This window comes from Bombus affinis, chromosome 4 (genome assembly GCF_024516045.1).
Source record: "Bombus affinis isolate iyBomAffi1 chromosome 4, iyBomAffi1.2, whole genome shotgun sequence".
NCBI classification, from domain to species: Eukaryota; Metazoa; Arthropoda; class Insecta; order Hymenoptera; family Apidae; genus Bombus; species Bombus affinis.
In genome coordinates this window covers 16440309-16463387 of record NC_066347.1, presented here as the reverse complement: position 1 = coordinate 16463387, position 23079 = coordinate 16440309, and the positions used below count along the sequence as shown (strand labels likewise).

At 37.3% G+C, this 23079-nt stretch overlaps 1 protein-coding gene and 1 long non-coding RNA gene across 8 annotated transcripts in view; both read right to left on the bottom strand.

Moving 5' to 3' along the window:
* The window catches only part of LOC126915344 (ecdysone-induced protein 78C), a 140568-nt gene that overhangs the window by 11008 nt on the left and 106481 nt on the right, over positions 1-23079 (bottom strand). For all 7 annotated transcript variants that reach the window (XM_050719945.1, XM_050719940.1, XM_050719938.1 and 4 more), the window contains exons 3-5: positions 20709-20833; positions 2558-2699; positions 673-1049 (exon numbers count right to left, since the gene is read on the bottom strand). In XM_050719945.1, the coding sequence (XP_050575902.1) occupies positions 673-1049; positions 2558-2699; positions 20709-20833 (644 nt within the window). The remainder of the gene's footprint in view (positions 1-672; positions 1050-2557; positions 2700-20708; positions 20834-23079) is intronic.
* On the bottom strand, positions 12633-18914 carry LOC126915350 (uncharacterized). The gene is made up of 3 exons (XR_007710174.1): positions 17962-18914; positions 15606-15889; positions 12633-14334 (listed from the first exon to the last, which is right to left on the bottom strand). It is a non-coding gene; the product is annotated as an uncharacterized LOC126915350 (long non-coding RNA).

The following is a 23079-nucleotide window of genomic DNA, read 5'->3' as shown; positions in this document are numbered from 1 at the left end:
ACGTGGTAATTTGGAATAATTAATTAACCAATGAACCAACTAATGAAACGTTATGCCAATAAATAAACGTAATATAAGTAATAATATAAAATAATTAATAATAGTATTAAAAATAGTATACTAATAATTAGTGAAATATTAATGAACTATGTATACACATCGTTGGCCACAAGTATAAGGATACTTATCTATTCGCTATATTTACTGGAATACTCTAACAAATTTTATTTCATATTTTATGGTATTTCTTAATATAAGGCGAATATAATACCAATGAAATAACAGATATAATTCACGAAATATTCGATTCGTACTAAATATCAGCAAACATCCTAATATATATGGCCATCAAAGCGTATTAATAGACCTAGTAACGATAATGAGATGAAATTTGGAATTCTATTGATCGCAAGTATTTCGAATAATTGCTTAGAGATTTTTCACATACATACGATCCACCTTACATCTACTATTGCATATTTTTACATAATATGTATTATGTAAAAAATCATAACAATTAATCTTCTTATTTTTACGTAGAGCAATCTTCATAATTTTGCTTCCTATTGTTTAATCAACAAAGTTACAACAGCGAACGATCTCCTTCGTCGTATCCGCTACTAATGTATCCATGCTTCTGTAACTTCACTCTGAATTTTCGAGCAAACTCACCGGTATTATCATCGGTTTCCGGACGATGCCCCTCGTTGATTCCTCGGTGAAGCCACAGTGAGCGTGATGCGCCTGAGAAACTTGAAGTATCACGTCGTAAACCGCCAACTGTTTCACGTCCGCGTCTGACTGATCTGCCTCTACCACAGCAGCTGGCGGCACACACGGTATAGCGTTCTGTGCTTGGCTGTTGTTGTTATTGTTTTGGCTGCTGGTGTTGTTGTTATTGTTGTTGGTGTTATTATTGTTATTGTTAGTACCAGCAGGGGACGTGAGTTGTTGTACTCCGGTGGTAGTGGTCGTTGACGTGGTGGTCGGTACTGTGTCTTCGGGGCCGCGTTCCCTCGAACGTTTCGGCACCCTGCCGTATCTAACGGCTGAAATCGAGAGAACGATATTTACTTTAGTTATTCGAACAGCAATTTTGCAATCTAATCGTTCATTCTTAAAAATACCGATTTAAAAATACTATCGTCGTCGGTCCTTAAAGACAACGATTTTAAGAAGCGATCCGTTGATTCTGACGGTTTGGTGGCGGTTTTAAAATGCAAACGTTTTGTCGAGTCTTAAAGTTGGTGGTTCTTTTTAGAACGTAGTCTAAAATAATCATAGTATTACGCGAAAGTTACTACCCATTTAATACGACGTTCGGAAGAGGCTTAATAAAACGAGATTATAGAGGGAAGTCTACAGAATTACATGAAAATTATTTCGATGAAATACATGATCCTTGAAAGAAGTCATTATGACGAGATTATAGAAATGTAGAATTATATGAAATTCGCGCCGATTAATATGACGTTTCGTGGAATCTACTGTAATGAAATTACGAAGCAGGGAGTCTACAGAATTAGATGTAAATTATTTCGAAGATAAATATATCGCTCGAGGTAACTGTGCGTGTAGTTGCAGCATCATGTGAAAAAAGCTATAAGCGTATGTACCGATCTAATAATATTTCGACGTCCTACGCGCGCTACACTGCTCATCCTAGCATCCTGTCTCGAAAATCAGCGTATTTACGAAAGATTAGTATTTTATACGGTACTCGAGAGAATTACTGCGAACAACAGAGGGTGCAGAGCTTTCGGGCCAGCTTTACCCCGGTTACATCCGCTTCTTAAGCGGATCACAAGACTAGCAGAGGCTTATTACGATTTCGCCGACAATGCTAGCTCAGAAAGCTCCGACGGTTTCCTATTATACACCACCGCATATTGCACGATGGAACTTTGACGTTTAATTATGTACGCAACTTCGTTTCAGTTTGCTTTACTCTCTCTCGCTACTCGACGGATGCTGGAATTTCCGGAAACTGAAAGACACGCCAGCTATTGCCACTGGGCATGTAAAGAATCGCGCTAAGTTGCGAATAAATTCGAGCAACTTTTGCGGCAAAGGAACTAGAGAGCTTGCACGTTTCCCGTCATTGACATATTTAACCAGCTCAAGTAATTAAAAATTATTACTTGGACAAAAGAGAAACATTCGAAAGGGATAGTAATTTATTTTTATTAAAGAAAAGAGATTATAATTGGCTCATGAATGGCTATTTCAGTAGGGTTACCTTCGAATCACCGATAATCATTTCATCGACAATCATTTCACCGAGATCGTATTTTGCCGCCAGTTATTATACTTACCGCCGTATGTTATCGTTGATCGTGCATCTTTATCGATACGTTTCCGCGCGTAAAAAGACAAACAAGTATAATAATTGCTATGGAGACACGAAAAGGATATAATTGTATAAAATTTGGTACGAAAACTATGACTGAAAGAATGGAATTATATCTTTTAAAACGTTTCAAAGATTCCTTTCCTACGATATCCTATCGGTATTGTAGTGAGTTAACGAAAAGTGCTTACGCAAGTGATTACTTACAATCCCTGGACATGCCGACAGCTAGGCACTTCTTGAATCTGCAGTATTGGCAGCGATTCCGACTTATTCTGATGACCAAACAATTGCCGTCCTTCAGACACCTGTATTCTATTTGCTTTTGAATGCTTCTTCTAAAGAAGCCCTGAAAAGAAAAAGAACTGACATTTAGCGAATTATTATTTACGAGCAATGGCAGTACGAGCAATCATACTTTCACGTGCATTGTTGCTACCTCAAGAAGAATAAAAGGAAGAATATAAGAAATAAGAATTTGCATTCGAGCAGCGACATTAAAATTCCGTATTTGGTGTTAAAATTTATTACCGAATGTAAATCTTCATAAATTTCGCTAATTCAATTAGTACGCTGCTTACTAAAAGAAATATAGTCATTTTAGCATTTGGAATCTACATCCTGATTAATTGCCTTTAAATATACAATTCTTTTATCTTTCTTAAGGTTTTAAGAAAAGCAACATTCGTTTTACGAATCCTTGACACTTTTCCATTCTCTTGTGTTCATGTGCTTTAATAACAGTTTTACTGATGTCAGTCAATCGATCAATGTAGATTATCAGTAAGACGCTTGATAGTTTTCAAAGTTACCTCAAAGAAGTTTTCCTTCTCTTCTATGCAAAAATTTATTAAAACGAAATATGCTAATATCAAAGGTTTCAAGGATTTAAATGATATGAAGCTCTCGACTAACAATATCCTTGCTCCTGTCATCATCGTCGGCTACGTATGTTTACAAGATCGTTCAACCCGCTTAATAAGAACTTTACAATTCACGTCTTTTTCTATATTATTTAATCCCTTCCATCGCGATTGCTTTCTCTTTTCAGACGATCGCGTAATAAGTGCCCCACTCGATGATTTGAACGGTTTATCATCGATACCAGCCGGTAATAGTGTTCGAGCATAATCGAGAAGGAAAAAAGAAATTGCTGACAAATATTAACGCGCCGAGACACGGTGGAAAGTTCAAAGCGATTACGGGGTCACATCAAAGGCTGTTCGAGCGTCGAATAGCCTCGATTCGTCGGTCTCTTTTGCCTCTGTCGCTTCTCCATCGTCTTCCCAGGGAAAGAGAAATCCCTTTTCATCGCGCGATATTGCCTCGACAAATCCGACAAACGTTATGGTCGAACTGGCCCGTTGAAAATTGAACGTTCGTGATTCCTCTGTCTCGAGCTATACGTTGTTGGTAAATCCTATTCGTTTTGAACGGATACTGTGTCACACGATGCGAAATAATATAAAAATAAGACAAGGCCACTTGGGAAATTCTTTTAGATTACTTTCCAATTCCACAGATATTTTCCTCGGTTTATTGTTGGAACCTGCTATCGATACGTTTGCTGTTTATTTAATTTCTATTACCATTGTCTTTTTTCTTTTTTTTTTTATGCTGAAACTGTAGAAAAGCTACTTCCTTTCCGATTTTCATGATTTTTGGATATGTTGCAGCGATGAGCGTTTTTTCGAACAACTTTTTCCCGTATCCACGTGTAACCGAACGTATTGTTCGTCGACCGGCTATCTTTTGTTTATAGTAATAATAAACGAGAGCTGGACGAGCTTCAAGCTCTGTGCACAAACGCATATACCAGACTGTACGAAATGTGTGTTATAGCTCAGTTAAAAGTGAATATCGTCGCTGTATTATGTTTGTGTTGGATTTGTCAATCCTTGTTACACGTACATACGGCAGAGCGTTGTTCGAAAAACGTTGATCTGTACGGCACACCCAAAAATCATGAAAACCAGAGAGAAAGTAGCTTTCCTATAGTTTCTCCTTCTGTAAGTTACAAGAGTTAAAGTATGTGACATTTGTCTGATAATTCTGCCAGAGTTGAACAACGTCGAGAAGTCGATCGAACTTTAATCGCCTCTCTGCAAAATTTTCGATACAAATTTCATAGATCTTTCAACTCAACTAAGATTATGATCGTCAACACGAATTAAATAGCCTTGGATCTGCGTTCATAAATTCTATATACGTAGATATACATTTGAAACGCTCTAACGACAAACTTTTCCTAATTGTTAAGTTTCCAAGAAAATTTCATCGTTTATAGGTAAAAATGATTGTTAGAAGGATATTCGATAATCTGGAGTGAAAGTTTGCTGGTGCAGTGCGACCGAGAAAAGTCTGAGAGCCGTAGCTTAGGGGGCGGAATCGATCTAGCTCTCAAGGATACCGAATACTGGCACAATCGCCGATTAATTCTCTCAGGTCTCAGGCTGGATTTAGGGATCGTAAAAATGTCGTTCGCGGAGAAAAACGATAGGGGAAAAAACGAGCTTTCTAAAACGGCAAGATAGTCCCGTACAACCATTACCGGCCACCGCTTCTACAGCTCGACGTCCCTCATTGATTTACGAGTATCGATCCGTTTATCGTCTTTATGTAAACGCTCGGCAAATAAAGCGTCCGAATGGTCGCAACACGGAAATATAACGTGAATTTATGGTGTGCTAATTTCTCGAAGAACAAACATGCTTTTTAGTTCGAAACCATACGCAACTTGTTACTTTTCTAACACCTGTGACACTGTTCTTATTTTTTCCAAATATATACCGCCGTTTAAAAGAATCCGGAAACTTTCTTCTTTCTGACAAAGTGTATTTTTAATTACAAAATTACGAAGAAATCAAACTACCACGCAGTAGCGGCTGAAAACAAACAGCCATAATTGTAAGGATAAATCGATTTATACGAGGGAAATATATACCGTCGTTTAAAAGAATCCGGAAACTTGCTTCTTTTTGACAAAGTGCATTTTTAATTACAAAATTACGGAGAAATCAAACTACCACGCAGTAGCGGCTGAAAACAAACAGCCATAATTGTAAGGAAAAATCGATTTATACGAGAGAAATTAGGTAGTTGCTAAATCCCATATGCATACGTGTGCATAATGTATGTTGCTGATATTTCGGAAAATATTGAATAATTTATCGACATCGGAGTGTATTTGTTCGTTACGTGTGGTAACATTAATCCTATAAATCGATCGATTCAACATTATGATGAAATACAAATACTTGGCAATAATTTACGTAATTCGTAGTAGTAATTACGAATTTCATATTCTTCATTCTTATGATCGAATAAATCTTTAATACCAACAGATTAATCATATACGTTTCTAAAGTCTATCTTTTCTTGTACAAAAAGATTTCATACATTTAACGAATATTTCACAAAAATCTATCGTATTTTTCTATTCTTCCTTTCGAGAATTTCAAGCCATTTTCCTCTGATCAATTTCTTCTAAAACTTCAAATGCTAATACGCACGCACAAATCGATCGTCGATGAAAGTACAATACCTATAATACATGCAAACCATACCATGGAGCTGCAACGTCATTTACAAGATATCTGTTCTTACAATTTCTCTTATCTGTTACGGCTCAGCCATTATCTATGCTAACAAACCACGTACAAGCTTTTATATACGATGTCGACTATCAACAATCGGAGAATTTTCGAAAGTTTCCGCGCGTCGAAGAATTATCGAATTCCTTCTCACGGAGAAAGTGGAACAGATCAACGAGAGATCCTGTAGACTTCCTAATTCTATGGCCGTGCACGTGTAAAGGCATTACGAGGCCCGAGAAGGCTGATATCCTGCAGTCGGATAGGATCCACGTTATAGCAAGCGAATCTCGCGTAATTAATTTTAAGCCGAGGTCGTCCCGCTGATTCAGCCTTTGCTTTTCATTTCCCAGTCGATTACTATCCGGTTGCATAGGATTTGAATTATCGCCAGTGTTCCCTGCTGACGGATCGCTAAGATAACGAATTTCGTATTCTTGTCAACGAGAGCACGCGTCTCAAACGATGAGAAAAATTAGAAATAACGTTGAAAAAATGGGGAGATACAGACTGACGAAGAAAATTAATGTCAGCTTAGAGTTTAGTTTTGTGGAATGGAAACGTGATCGTTAACTCTGCGGGAATTAATTGTTGGGAATTAATTAATTTTGTAGATTCTTTTCTTCTTTAATTTCGTAGATTTCTTTCGTTATGACTTGTCCGATAATTTGTACCTATTTGTACTTTTGCTTAATAGAGACGTAGGATTTGTGAAATTCCATCCGAAAGAGTTGGAATATTCGTGAAATTTCAAAGGGATATCTACCGTGTCGATTCACGTAGAGCTTTATTTCTAAAAATATCCTCGTGCTCTGAAAAAAATAACGGAAGCAGCCAGATTTACTTTTCCACCTTCAAATAGTAGAATTTTCATCGACCGGTGAATCTACAAATCTCAAAGAATAATTTATCTTTCGAAAACCAATTTCCTCGTTATACAGTATCACATAATTACTTTCCTTTTTGGAAATGAAGTATCGCGAATCAATTTGTCGAACATTTCGTATGAATTTTTCAACCAATCTCTGTTACGTTAAATAACGGATAGTAAAATAAATAAAAATGTGAATACACGCGCCGAAGGTGAGCGCAAAATTTCGAACCAACTGGTCAAGTAAATCTCGAAATATCAGAGAAAATATTTTATAAATTCAGTTTTCAAGAAATATAGCGCTTAAACATACTTTTGATCGTGCTGCTGATAGTTACGTCTTTCAAATCGTAGTAATCAGATATTTTTTTCGTATTTTTGGCAAATTCGATCACTGAAATCTCGAACATACGCGTAAATTGTATGGAAATTATATCTTGTAAGAAAGCGCAGAAAAAGGAATGGATTCTTCCACAGATATAAAGTACAACAAAATATCTTTTTAACGGGGTTGCAGAAGATATTTTTGGGAAAAAGAATGAAACCTTGTTCGAAAGGAAACGTCGCGTCGTCGAGTATCAATCGCAAGAATTTTCGAATCGGTGCCAGCTGATGCTGAATTATTTGCGTGCGAGACTCTTTTTCCCTTCGATAAGGTATTTCTCTATTTGAACGGAGCGATGCATAATTCAATTTTATTTCCCATCTTGGTCGAACATCGGAAGAATGTCGACGCTGGACAGTCAGTCTCGAGACATGGTTCTTTTTTTGTGACCAGTTCGAAAAAGCTGAAAAACGTTGTTTTCATGGAAAGGAACGCGAGAAGAAGCGGAAACGCGAATCGTGAGACGCCTGTAAAGTGCTTACATATTTCGTATCGAGCAAGTGAGAAGCGATTGTGACGTGATTGTAAATGAGATTTTCTTCACATTTTCTGGAAATATTGGCAAAAGCAAAGAAAGGATTTCAGTCGTTCGTGGATGCAATGCTTTTGGTTGAAGACGATATCCGAGATCGATGTTAAGGTATTTTGAAAGTGTTATATATAAGTACGTAATTGAAAAAGCCGATAATTTCAGCTGTTTAATCTGAATCCCAGTTTAACTTAAACTGAAACGTTTAAAAAACCAATAATATTATCACGTGCAATACATATTTAAAAAAAAGTATTTTAGTTTCACGACAATTTTCGAATGCTTAAATATCGTTCGTATCGTTAAGAAATTTTAATTTAGAATATTTTATATCGGGTGAATATTTTATCTTTGCAACGTTTAATCATTCAAACGCTTCAGGCTTATCAAATTTTCCACGTGCCCTAAAGTTTTCAGAGCTTCTGAATGTTTCACGCTGTTGCAATTTTGCAAATTTTTGGAATCGTTGAAAACGTTCAATCTTTCAAACGTTTTAGATCAACCAAGTCCATGAAGATCTTCGAATCTTCAAACCGAAAGCCCTCGCCTTTCAAATCTTCCTCGAAGTCTTTCAAACTCAATTCTTCAAAAGTTGCTAACCATTAAAAATCGTGTTAAAGTCTTTGAACTTCGTGTTTCAAGCTTTCCAAGCTTTTAATATTTCCCTCACTTTTGTACCATTGAAAGCTTTTAAATCTCGTTAAATTACTAAAATCCCGTTATTCTCGTTCACGCGTGCAACGTCGTGTTAATGTCATATTTTTCTACCAACAAATATATCTGTGATATTTTGAAAACCGCCACCGGAAAATTCGTACGTCTGTTCGCCTACATCATCGTACGTAGATAATTAAATCCTGCGAAACCTACTTTTGATGTATCTTTCCATTAAAAATATGCCTTCTCACAGTGATACAAAAATCGTAGATTATTTCTTTGTTACGAAAAAGAAGCATCTGAGGGGAAAACAAAACGTTAAACAGAAGTCTGCGAGAAGCAAATTCCTCCGAATTTTCCATATTCGATAATGCTTGAAAAATTGGACCATCTGCGGGTCTGTTAGCCGCCCAACGTTTCTAGACCGACTTAATTGTAACCGGTGTGCACACGGAACGTAATATACCGGACATGACACGCGCGTGCACACGCACGCACGCTCGGCTTAGCTCGAAATTAACCGAGGGTCGGTCAGGGCTGTGTTCCGGTGTGAGTCGGGGTTGACCTCGTTGCCGTCGCGGCAAACGGGACGGTTCGTTTAATAAGCGACGTATTATGATTAATGCGCTTCGTGTAGAAACGGCTGAGGAGTTTCGCCGTACGACGTTGCGGAGTATAGCCAGCGACTCGGTGCCTCTTTATCGCGATTATAAAAGAGACCGATCGAGGATCGGGGGTGGAGATTAACGCCAGGTAATTAATAAAAGCTGCTTGAAACGTTCCAACGCCGACGAAAGAATCGATTTGAAAGCGTTTTGCCGCTAGTTTTCTCGTCATCCGATATTTTTCAACAGCGAACGATTCGAATGACAGGCTAATTCATATTCTTCTGTCGATAGATCAGGTTCTACGCTAATTTGGCGTTCGTTGCTCGTAAATTTCTGGATATCAAAATCTTTGTACAAATCGTTTATTTGCCATGGGAAATGAGTCACGTAAAAGTTACGAACGAATGTTCGTGCCTTGCACGCGTGTCTATGTAATTTAGAAACGAAAGTGTTAAGCTGTTGCCGTAGATGGGAGGGTGATTTGGCTGGCGCGCGAGTGGCAGTCATTCAGTTTGGTTGTTCGACGACGCGGCTCGGCACTCGGAAATGAAAGTTGAACCGAAGCGAATAGATCGAGGTAATTTATTTCGTGGGAATTAATTCGATAAGTTGACGGCCACGTTTCCGGGATATAACCGACAGATTCAATGAAAATCGTATTGAAACTGATAGGCGGGTCGAGTGGTTGAAAAGTTGATTCGATTGGATCGGTTACCGAGCCGTGTTTGTCTTTGGTTTGAGCATGAATGTATGCATGCTGGTTACGCGTGTAATTGCATGCTGATAGATTTATAAGCTGTCGGATATTTTATGCTTATATTGCAGGTATTTTAAGGTGAACGTTTTAATGAAATACAGTAGAACTCTCTTTTATTTTCAACCGTTTTAATCCACCTTCACCCTTAACCAACTGCATTTTCATTTTAAATTAAACCTTGTTTTCTCTGTTGCCACTGTAATATCGAGTTTAAATGTTTGATAAACATCGTTCTTTTATTCGTTCGAACATTTAACGCAAATGAATTAGCCTGTTTCTAAAGCGTTGCAAAGGGTGCAGGACATTTCAATTGTATCAAAACATAAAAAATACGCAGAGCCCTCAAATATGTGAAAAATCTTTGGAAAATGAAAAAGAAAACTTTTATTGGAACTAGAGACTCGTTAAAAAAATCTGTTCCTCAATTTACTGATTTATCTTATTTCTAGCATCAACGTAACATTCTATAGGTGTGCGTTATATTAATCAATCATCGTTAATAAGCCAGAAAGGGATTTGGATCCCACAGGAGGAACTAAGAAAAGGGGTGTCTATACTATTTAATTTATATAAAATTGATTCTCTTTGTGCCTCATATCGATCGTTGAAACGATATAGGCGCATCTGATGTCGAATTGTTTAAATTCTGAAATAATTTCATTGTGTAAAATTGCTCTCTATCGATCCAAATGTATAAATTCCCGCGGTTATTTTCGGCGCGACAATTTTATCGCGATCAAGATTTATTTTTTGCTTGTTCGTTGAATTATTAATCGCTGATTTCATCCCCCTTTTCGCCAGCGCGTCCCATCGCGGTGTCCCAATCTCGCTTCCACTGTTATTTTAAAACGCGCTACACGTACTACACGGAAAGTTGTTTTCTTCAATAAAAACCGGCGTGTTCAAAGGGTTACTTCATCCTGGAAAAGTTGGCCAACGGTTGAAGGTGATAAAATTACGTAGTCGAGCCTATTATTAGTTGGAGAAGCTTGGTAAAGGAAGGACAGGAGGCAGGCATTTCAAGCTGCAGGGTTCATCCAGAACGAACTCGACATTTTTAAATATTCAACGGGAGCATATAAAACACGTGGGAGATGAGGATAAAAATAATTAGCGGAGAGAATTTTTAAAATTTTTCAGTTATTTAAATTTTCCCATTTATTTCGTTCGTTTATTAAATTCAATCTCTTAGCTGTATAATTCGAAAATTTATTCTAATTGGTACAGTAATTTGTAACTTTAATTAGCGAATAACGCGTATTTAACTCTCCATAACTGCAATTTTCTGTATGCGTTTACAAAAGCAAAAATTCCAATATCGTTCGTAGTTTCTTACTTTATAAATAATAAATACACCTATTATAAATACTGATGATACTTAAGATGTGAAATTTACGGTGCGCTATATTTTAGCGTCTTTCTTTTCATGCTACACCGTGAAAAGTTTAATATACTCGACGACGTTCAGAAATATTCATATTCGATGGAATAAAATGGAAAAGAAGAAGAAAAATACGAAAGTCTATGCTATATCGTGCAAATGCAAACTATCGCAAAAATAGGAAACTGATATTATCATTCGTAACGTTCGAAATAGCACGACACGTGAAATCTTTTATTCGCACTCTCGTATTGGTACAGTCGTGTACTGTACCAAACGTCGCTTGGTTTTATTTATTTATTTCAACTGAACCAGCAGGAGCGATTGGAGTGTGCGATCTCGAAACTGTTTCAGAATCCAGTCAAGTATTAATGTACGAGAATTTAATTAGAATCGAAGATGTTACACAGGTAAAACGTACGTAACGTTATTTTTGTAGATTCGTTTAATTAGTTAATAAATCGTTAAAGTACTCGAGCATGGAAGAATTAATACCGCGTGGAACAGTTTTACGAGCCACGTAACAATTCTCGGTCTCTAATCAATTACTTCACCGATTCCGTAAAGGAATCTCAGAACGATGTTTCATTTTTCAAAAGTGTTTTGAGAACTAATTCAATAAAAATATCCTTCTCCGTCTATTTACTCTGCAGTTATGTATTTCCCTCTACTGATATCGAAACAATAAAAACATACTTAAAATCAAATCAAATAAAACAATACATATATACGCACACATATCCGCAATAAAACAATAGAAAAATGAGAAGGAGAGCAGGGAAACGAGAAAAACAACAGAAACGATAAGTGACATCGGTTGAAGGGTCCTCTAAGCTTGCCACTCCGACAGTGCATCAGAGTAACGAAGCAACGAAATAATGGAAGAGACTCGTAGGCGTGCTCGAGCCGTCTGTTCGTTTTACCATCGAACGTATCGATTTATTGGTCTATTAACGATGATATTAATTAATGAAACCGGCTCGTAACGATGCGTTGCATCGACATCGATACATATCCGTCGGCCAATATACCGAATATCGGATAGAAAGCGGACAGTTGTGTTCTCAACAATCCATAGTGCTATTTTGCATTTGATATCGGATCGTTATTGGAATCGATACGTTTCATTGTGTATCAGTTTGCAAATTGTCGAAACGTAGCTGCCAAGTAATAAACCTTCCGTTGCAGATTGAATAAATGAATATATACGGGCTAACGTCTGTTTTTATTATCGGATATTCGATGATGATGGATTCGGCGTTAGGAGTATAATTACGGTGATGTGCATATAAATAGAGAAACGTTCATTATTCTTGTTTTGTAGCGTAGAATTTAAGAATAGATTGAATTTATAATCTGACGAGCCTTACAGCCGAGGTACGTATTTGAAAGTTACTTACTTATATTTGAGACATTGAGAGCGAAAGTAGACTAACTACAAATGAAATTAAACAGATAGAACGTAATAAAGTAAAGGAAATTCTAGTTATAGAAGATCGAATCAGGATCTATAGTCTTTCATCTATTTCAAGATTCGTGTACGATAATAATATTTGCTCAGGTACACGGGGAGACGGAATTTTTGAACGCTAATATCATGCGTCACCATTTTCGGCGAGCTCGAATCGCCGCGGTAATCGAATCAGACTTTCCATCGCATTAGGAAACAATAATAGGTATTTTATTCCGGTAACGAACCAGTTAATTTCCAAATGGATGCATTACCATTGCGAGTTGATTTATTAAACATTGGCTTATTGCGGGTTGTTTACGAGTTGACTCATTGAACATTGGCTTATAATTTTACACTATGCTTACCTAATTGCGCGAGATAAAAACGAAAATATGTATAACGCGTCTTTGAATTATAAATATTCAAGCAGATGATAATTCTCTTTCTCTCCTTCTTTCCCGTTTACGAAAGTGAAAAATTATTTCGAAGAAATGTTCGTTAAAATTAATTCCACTGTTCATTTATTATATTATATAAATTAAATCATACGTTAACAGAGATTTATTTCCTCTAAATATTATTAACGAACGTTCGTATTTCGTATACTTTTGTATATTAAAATTTTTTTAAATTCCAGTTCTTTATACAGTTCATTGAATTTCCCAAAGGCACACAGTTTCGCGAGCAATTTTATAAACATGGAACAAATCTTGTTAGCTTGGTCTTTGTACGTTTATTACGTTCCGTATCTATGCTAACCAAATTGATAAAAATTCCCGGAAAATCTACAAAAACTGGAATCTCGAAAGATTCGAAGTGGCCTTTTTCGTTCGATGAAATTCTCTTCTCTATTTTCTATGGAGATTTTCCAGCTTCTTTTTCGACCAAATCACACATCGACATCGCGGAAATTCCTGAAAATTCTCTCCGATAAAATTGATGAAATTTTGCGCCTGTACATCGAATTCATTAGAATTCACAAACAAATACTATTAAATATAAAAATACAATTAAGTCGAAGGCATATTCGAACGTGTATAAAATATACGTAAAACGTGCACTGAACGGTCGATAAAGTGTTAACGTGTTGATTTCAGGCTAGGCATATCGATTGATCCTTCGAAGAATTTCGATAGAGGCGACTGAGTCAGTGGAACGATGCATAATAAATCAGACTTAAAAGAGGCGAACGCGCCTGGCTAGTAGAAAGGCTTAAATTTAATCGGACAGGACGCAGAGGACCATTTGACCTCCGCGAAATTCGTTTAGCCAGAGCTGCAAATTGGAAACTTGGTATTACATGCAAATTCAAAGCGTTTTAGACTATTCGATTAATTAATTTTCGTTGCGTATTTATTATCGGTATTAAACGATGAAATTATTACAATAACGATGTACAGATTCAAGCTCGAGGTCGATTCTCGTCGTAATTATGATGCGACAGAGATTTCGCAAAATCGATATTCCTTCGTATCTCATTGCGTTAGAAGCATCGACAAATGTTAATAAGAACGAGAACGCGTTTTCACGTTAAATGCACGTTTGTTCTGGCATAAAATCTCCTGTCGCAATTTTCTGCTTATATTTAATTTATGTCGCAACTTTCGATCTCACTATACGTTTTCCTGTGATTCGCGAAATTGTAACACGATGAAAACAGCAAAAAAGCAAGAGGCGGCTGGAGCGACGAACGTGTATTCGTTTCCAGCCAGGAAATTGGCTTCGTCGTACTGGAAGCGTCTGCATGTTCCTATAAATCTCTGTTCATAAGTTGAAATTGAAGTTAATTCATAAAATCATTAGAGGATTATGAAAAACACGTGTTTAGAATTCTTCTCTGATCGTGAACCTGAGGATTATAAAGAATTCGTATTATAATTAACGATCTCGTTGATTGCATATAATTATATCAAACATTTTTCTTCTCCTTATTCGATTCACTGCTTCTCTCACTGTTTCGATTGATTTTGACTATTCAAACTAATTAAAGATTCGTTATTATGGATAGTTCTATTGAACCAACCAAGCCAACACAAACGAGGAAGTTTTATAGACTCGATAAATTGACACGTTGTTTTGTATAATTATGCAACGAAGATTGTCTTCAGGGCAATCATTAAAAAGGAAGACAGACATCTGTATGGATACGAGTAGCGAGGTCAAATACCGAGGTGAAGACAACTCTCTAATTATTTTGAGCAGTGTAGTTATGGTTATTTGATTCTATCGTTATATTCTATAAACGATTCCACGAATGGGATCCAGATTTCGTAGAAATTTTTCTATCCTTAGCCAGCTCGCTACAATTCTTTTGATATCGGAGAATTCTGAAAGCCAACGCACGTAATTCTCCGTTAATTCACTACCAAGCTCGTTAAAATGACGGGTCGCATTTAATTGTATAACTGCTAAAAACATGCAAATACTGATGACAAAATTAACGTTGACTGTTACTGAAATGGGAATATAATTACATTTACCCGCGTATACATTTTCATTACGTATAGTACAACGTACGTGTTTCGATATATACTATGAATCGGTTGTTCTAACGTTAACCGAATATACGTAGACAAAACATTTCCATAACTCTTGCGAACAATTCCTTCAAATCTTTACCACGTATCTCCAAGTATTCTCTTACACAAATACAAAATTCCAACTTATCGATCATTTATCTCACGATCTAGATTATCACGTTTCATGTATACAAAGCCGGTAGATGTCTTAATCCTAATGATCGGAAATGTTCAGATACACAAACATGCGCACCGTGTACGTACATATGTTTTATGTATACAAATTCAGTAGATATCCTGATCCTTCTAATCAGAAATGTTCATATATGTATATATATATGTAGTTGTGCATTATGTACGCTTATACGTTTCATACATACAAACTCGCTAGTTATCCTAATCCTCATGACCAGAAATGTTCATATACTGTACACAGTACGCACATATGTGCTCGTGCAGCTCGTCCATGTATCGGTGGGAGCGCGAGAATGTACCAATTCACCGTTAACCATGGCCTTAGGGCTTCCGTGTTTCAATCCGAGCAGAGGAGTACCGGCGGATGTGCATCTCGCGGCAAGATTAAGGCACGTACACATCGCGCGAGTCTGGGCCTCGTGAGTGCGCTTCCTCGCGAGAAAATACGCTCCGCCGGGAGATACGAAACGAACCAACGATTTCTCCGAATCGTTACGTTTTCTCCATCTCCGTGTCCCTCTGTGCTAGAGAGATTCGTCGATGAACGTCCCGAAGAATTTCCGTATCGTTCGATATCGCTGGAAAGTGGAGCTATCGGCGAGAAAACGAGCATCGTGTTATACAGGCTGTTTCAAAACATATTGCATATACGTAGCGGACATTTACGTGGCTATTGAGATTTATTTTTCTTCGATGTGTAGGTGTGGTCTAACTGTACGTGGGAAACAAATGCGCGATTAATGTATTTATGCAGGCGTAGATTGATCCCACGCATTTTCTAAACGAATTTGAGATTTTTTGTTTATGGGTCACATGGCATAAGTTTAATCATGAAAATAAACTTCGTCGCGTAATTATAAAAAAATCGGTGGGATTGTAATTATTTGGATTAAAATTATTATCAGAAAGATCTGAATGTAAAAGATAGCGAACATTAATTTACAGACATACTAATCCATAAATGTACAGCGTCTCCGACGACTTACAAAAGGATTATCTATTTATTCTCGAAATTTTCTGCATCTCTGGTTTCGCGTATAAAAAGTAGGTATTTTCGATTCTTTATGGGGAATTTGACAGGCTGATATTTTAGAAAATTCAAATCCACCCGACTGGATCTCACAAAGTTATGAATAAAATTTCTACATGTCGGGGAAATGATGGAGGAGGAACGAAAGGCGGATGACGTATTATAATGATAGATACGATGACGACATGACTGCTACCTACTGCTAACATAATGACTGATATCTTCGTGGTATTCTTACTTTGTTACTGGCAGGGCTTTTATTAGGAGGACGATTAAATGTAATTTATTCGTTTCAACAGTTACGTGTTTGCGATGGAATTTCGTTGAGAAGGAATTGTGAAAGAATGGCGAAGATAAAAAAGCAACGACAAGGTAACGATACACGGAATAACTATAGCTGATCAGATTTGTTTGTATTTTCGGCGTTAAATTGGAGGTAGGAGATCAAAGTTTCTAGATAATTTGCATTTAGAATGAAATTACACACTTGTTCACGTTACACAGGTTGGAATTTCTCGTCTTTCTACTTGATACATTCTTTTGTGATTTACCATTAACCCTTCGCACAGTGTAACCAACAAAGACTCAGGCAAGCTGTTAAATATAGCGTACTATAAATTTCACATCTTAAATGTCATCATTAAATTGTGTATTTTTACGCGTGTATGGGAAGTTCGAAGGCACAGAATGTACGCAAAACGCAAAGATATTTCAAATATTCAAATCATAGTATTCGTTATAATATTTGGTATGTAAAACAACCATCTACCTAGGTTCTATTTTTTAAATTATACTCATAAATATTGCAATATAGTCATTATATGTAACGTCAATTATTACTATTTATTTTCTACAAAAAGTTGAAAAGTATATGATACAAATGTAAAAAATCTTAGGCATGAAAAGGTGACTAGTTTTAAAGTCATCCATTCTAAATTCTGCGTTACCTTATCATATCATCAAAAGATTGCAACGAAATTCTTCAAGTTGAAAAGAATTTTCTTGCGCTCAGCTGTCAGATCAATAAAAATATTTTCGATGTTTCAAATTTTAGAGAAAATATATTAATGAATTAGTAGGGTATCACGGTCTGGTATCATACAGTTATCAACATTCAGGCTCCCTGGTAAGGTATATCCATTTGGAAGTGTGTCATTTCATCCCTAATGAAGCTAGCCGTAATGTTAATGAAACGTCGGAATAAATTTTGCAAAAGTATACAGTTTATATCAGAAAGCTTCATTTTTTAATACAAACGCGATAATGATTTTTAGAAGCGATTAAATTTGTGTTATAAATCTCGCGAAAATGACGGCCATCGTAAAGAAAACAAAAATTTTGTATGTTCTAAACTATTGAAAGTTGATTTTAAATTACTATAAACTATATAGATAAAATCTATTTTGAAAAATACCAGTTTTCTATAATTTTTTGAAACGTTATCTTTCCCGACTAAATAAATTGCAAATAATAATTAAATTGATTGTTTATAGATCAATCGTGATTTATCATGGTCAGAATGATGAACAGTGAAAGGATAAAAAGTACGAGGTAAGAATATGGTTATTAGAAAATTACAAAATGCAAATATTCTTAATAAAAGATAGAACAGTAGAAGCAAAGCTATACTTACTCAGGAAGTATAGAATAACCTTGGAATTATTGATTGCCCAGTGACATTGACACTGATTAGCACTTAAAGATCGTCCACAGCTTTCTTCTATTATTAGCTGATTATCTGATCAATTAAAACATCGTGTCTATTGGAAACCACTCTCTAAAAAAAGCCCACGGATACTCTAAATATTTCCAAAATATTGGAACGTGGCACGTATTCTGACAATAGTTCGCTAAGCAAAATACATTCTAACACGTTTTGCAAAACGTGCAAACAATCTTTAAGAAATTAACGCTCGAAAACCTTTTTCAGCCGCGGTAAAAATGACCGCATAATAAGAATTCGCGAACAATCGCACAAAATACCGGACTTTATCTGTACGATAACAACGACGACACGGTAATAGCACGGAAATGTTTCCTATTGTTCTTCCTGCTTAACGTTTTTCATTTTCAACGCATAAAAGACACGCGTAATATATCTTCCCAATTTCTTCAGGGACAAATTTATTAATTTTTAAAAAATATAATTACTCCTACTCTTCCGAGGAACGCACGTGGCGAGCGGATATTGACGCGGTTGAGTATATCTTTGAATATTTTTACGATATCAAGTTTCACCATCGTTTAATTTATCGCCTACTATACCGAAAGCTACGTACGTTGAATAAATTGAATTTTCCTAGTAATTAGACTCGTCGTTCTACACAGCCACATAAAACTATGACGAGAAATATTGGGTTGACGACTAAGTGATTGCGGATTTTGTCAATACCAGCTAATGAATAATCACTTAGTTGCCAGCCCAATATATAAGGCAACGATCTCTCAAACACCATAATGTTCGAATAAAGTTACTATGATCCGAAACGCGTATTCTTAAATTATTAGAATTTCTACGTTATTAGAATTTGAAATATTTCGAAGTAAATAACTCGACAAGAGGATCATCTATCGATCATGGCGATATCTTTTGAATGGAAGAGTATACGTATACGTACCCAGTATCCTTATCCTTTAGTTAGTTTATATAGTTATCCTTTAAGCGGTTAAAGAAAGAAGGAATAAAAATCAGTAGAACACGAACTTGGCCGCGGAAAACGCGTATTGCGAATTGCACGGTCGCGAACGTAATGAAATATTATCGGCACGCCTTGAGCGCCGTTAACGATCCATAGAGGCCGATGGGTTCCCGATCATCGACTTCTTTCGCAAACCGTCGATGCAGGGACAATTTGTTTCTCTTCGATAATCACGATCGACCATCTTGCCAACGTTAATTATACTCAAACGTTAGTGAAGATATATGACGCGGGCGATTAATAACGATCCTAGACAATGCTCAATTTATGGCTCGTAGGAAACAACGCTTTTAACGACATTGGTACGCCCCGTTGCGAATGCTGTTCGGTGGATCACAGTCTTCGATCGTTTTTCATTGAATAGGTACACTGAAATATCCTTTTTACAGCGACTGCCTATGGAGAGGTATTTGCGTTAAGTTATTGGCTTGTCCCAGCGAAAACTTTTTCGTTTCTCGGTGTTTTAACGGACTTGAAAGAAGGACGATGAAATTGTTTAATTTCCACATTTTCAAATTCTCCAATATTCGAATCCTCGAACGGTCGAACGTACGGATGACAAGTGGGAAACTCGGTGTTCGTGAGCAGCACGAAGATATCGACCATTCTGAACCTTCGAATCCACGATGTAGCGAGAGTACCTTTCGTCGAGAAATGCGCACCTTCTAAGGTTCAATAAAATACGAGCGATCATAGGCGTCGTATCTTGTCAGCCATAAATTCGCTGCCTCGTGTCGATTTGTTGGTCTCTCGGTTCGTTCGAAAGTCGATGGCAATAGGATGAGAGTGTTCTTTCCCTTCCGAAACGGAGGATTCGCGGAGAAAGGGAGAAAATAAGCGAAAGTGATAATTGAAAAACGAGGCATGGGTTAGCTAGAAAGAGAGAGAAAGAGAGAGAGGGGAAGAGAGAAATGAATAAACGAGAAATGGAAATAGGAGAAAAAGCGTTACACATAGTAGAAAAAGGAATAGAACGGTAAGGAGAACGATCGAAAGTAGTCGATACTAGCAATGCACAGACACGTCGAGAAGGAGAAATGATATTTACAACTGCGATAATTTTCCCACAGGAAGCGATACATCGAAGGCGATTTTATACGAATTATACTTCGGGATAGAGGAAAGTTTAGTGCATACGATTATGTTTCTCGGTGTAGAAAGTTTCGCGAAGAGCATTTCTCGCGTTGTATCTTCTCGTACACGATGCGATATATCACCGCGCGATAGTTATCGCGAATCGACAAAATTAACGCGAATTTCGTCTCCGACATTACGGTTCTCGAATTTTAACATTTTAGAATCGTCTCGTGTTCAAATTTTGTTGACTTTCAAATTATCGAGTGTCGTATTTTCAAGCATGAAATTTTCTAACTTTTAAATTTACAAGTTCCCAAATTACGAAACATCCAACCATGTAAATATTCAAATCTCCAAGTATTCAAATTCTCGAATATTCAAGTTTGCCAAATTTCCAAATTGTAAGGTTTTTTTAATTCTCAGATTCTCGAGATTTGTAATCCTCGTGCTCTTAAATTCTCGAAACTTGTAGCGCTCGAATTTCTAAATTCTCAAATTTCATGACTTTCGTACTCGAAGAATTCGTAATTATTTAACGTTTAAACGTCCAAACTTTTGGGAAGACCAAAGCACAATTATGAACGTGATACGTTGTCATACTCACTTTGCAGCCCTCGCAGCTGGTTACGCCGTAATGATAACCGCTCGCTTTGTCACCGCAAACTCTACAGGCCACGAAACTCTTCGCGGGCGTCGAACTGTTCGAATCGGCAGCCGCGTAATGTTGCTCTGGAAAACAAAGCAGACAGAGCTACGTTATGTAACGTGATCGTCATCCGTAAAACTAGGTAAACGTTCTGCCAAATGTATCTCTATTCCCTCTTGGAAGGAAGAAACCTATACGAAAACTTTGTCTATAATGATCAGAAACAAATTGCACGCAGTATACGATGATATATTTCATTTATTCTAATATTTTATCTAATATTTCATAGCAATTTTGATAAATCTTTCGTATATTTCAACCTACCTTCGGTTTTAACGGTGTCGACTATTGTAATCGTTGGAATGAAATTAGAGCTTGTATCGCAATAATTTAATATTAATAGCTTCCTGCTCAATTGTACGATCCCCTTTTTATCAGAATCAAATAATTCAGTAAATTGTAGATTTTTCGAAGCATTTAAGAATTCTGATTTTTCCCAATTAAACGTATAAAAATATTTGTAAGTACTTAAAAAATATAACACTTATCTGAAGTATACGTAAATGAAATACAGAAATGCTTAAAAATATTCTATTCGTGTTTCATATATAGGTCGCATATAATTCGCGATCGAAGCATAAAAACAGCTTACGGATCATAATGTGTCGTGCAATGTTATGAATTAAACATAAGCAGGATAGCATCGTTAATTATCCGTTGTTTAAGATATCATTAACGTGGACTCGAGCATTAACATTTAACGATACAGTTGGACTAATTGTGAGTGGTTAAACGAAACGTAATAAATTTTCTCGCATTAACGTCATATCATTATTTTCGGACTGGAATAGTCGTATCATCTCCCCCGTATCGTAACCTCGTTTCACTCGAAATTGTATCTATATAATCCGACAGAGAACGAGGCAAGAAACATTCTTATATTCTCTGATCATCGATTCAATACGTTCTCCAAACGAACCTCATCGAATCGCTCGTAAACATGCTTCTCAATGTCGAGTTTCCACGCGATCATCGCCGATTCGAGCGCAACGGACGAGATCACGACTCGCCTTCCTTCTTTCTAACGACCAAAAAACGAGCACAAAGCGCGTGGAGCTAACGGAATCGCTTCTCGATGGAAATGGTCACGCGTACACAGACTCCAGGGAGAAAGAACGGAGGAAAAAAGGGCGACTATCGGTTCTGGCCAAATAGAGTCGAACAACGGCGAAACGAAGATAGACGCAGGGAAACAGCGAGAAATACAGAGACAAGGGAAGTCGCACTAGGAGAATTAGGAGAAAGTGAGATGAATCGACGAGACACAGACATTTGAAGTAAAGGCGAGAAATAAAGGACAATTATACGAGCAACGGACGAGTCGCATAGACAAAGAAGACGGAAAAGAACAGGATAGAAGACTGTTAATTCTAATCAAATAAAATCGAAAAGTAACCGAACACAGACAAACGGAATAAGAAAGATAGCGAATGTCCAACAGACGAACGAACGAAATAGAAGGAAACACAGGACAAGGTAAGAGCAACAGAAGGAAAGAACAGGACGAAGAATCGAATCAATTCTATTCGAATAAAATGGAACACCGATCAAACAAAGATAAAAATACGAGACCAGAAGGAACAACAAAAATATCGGACTGTCAGACAGGCTAAAATAAGGGAAGGCCAGGATTAAAGAAGAAAAGGAGAAGAAATATGTTGAAAGAGTATGTACAAAGAAGAGTGGCGTCGTGTCAGGACGACGATGGTACGAGAGCCACGTTCGTCCGAGGCACGGGCTGGTTTCTTCCATTGGACGAGGAACAGGCCCGTTGCATCCATAATGCAACGACGGTCGGGAACGCCACCGAGGAAGGGAACAGGCTGCTGCTCCTGCTGGCGCGAGGCTCGCAGCCACACGCGGTGGTTCGTGTAACGGAAAGCTCGCGTCACCGTTACAGAGAGAACACACCACACGGCCTAGGGAGAACAGCGAGAGGAAGAACGAGCGGACGAGACGAGCGGAGCGAAGAGGGAAGGAAAAGAAAAAGGAAGAGGAAAAAAGCGAAACGGGGCCGTCCGCAAAGGGAGTGCACAGGGAACCGTATAGGAGTAGTCCGCAACATTATATATACCGTTGGACTCTCGTGAAACCCCTGCCAGAAGACGTGTCGTTACGTGGCCAGGGGTTAGACAGAGATCGATAGACAGAGAGAAAGACTGATGAAAGGAAGATGGCGGCGAGAAGAAGCAGCGACGATGGGAAGGATGGATAGGAGAAGTACGCTGTGCAAAAGGGAGCAAGAAGAGTATAAGAGATCGAGGAAGGA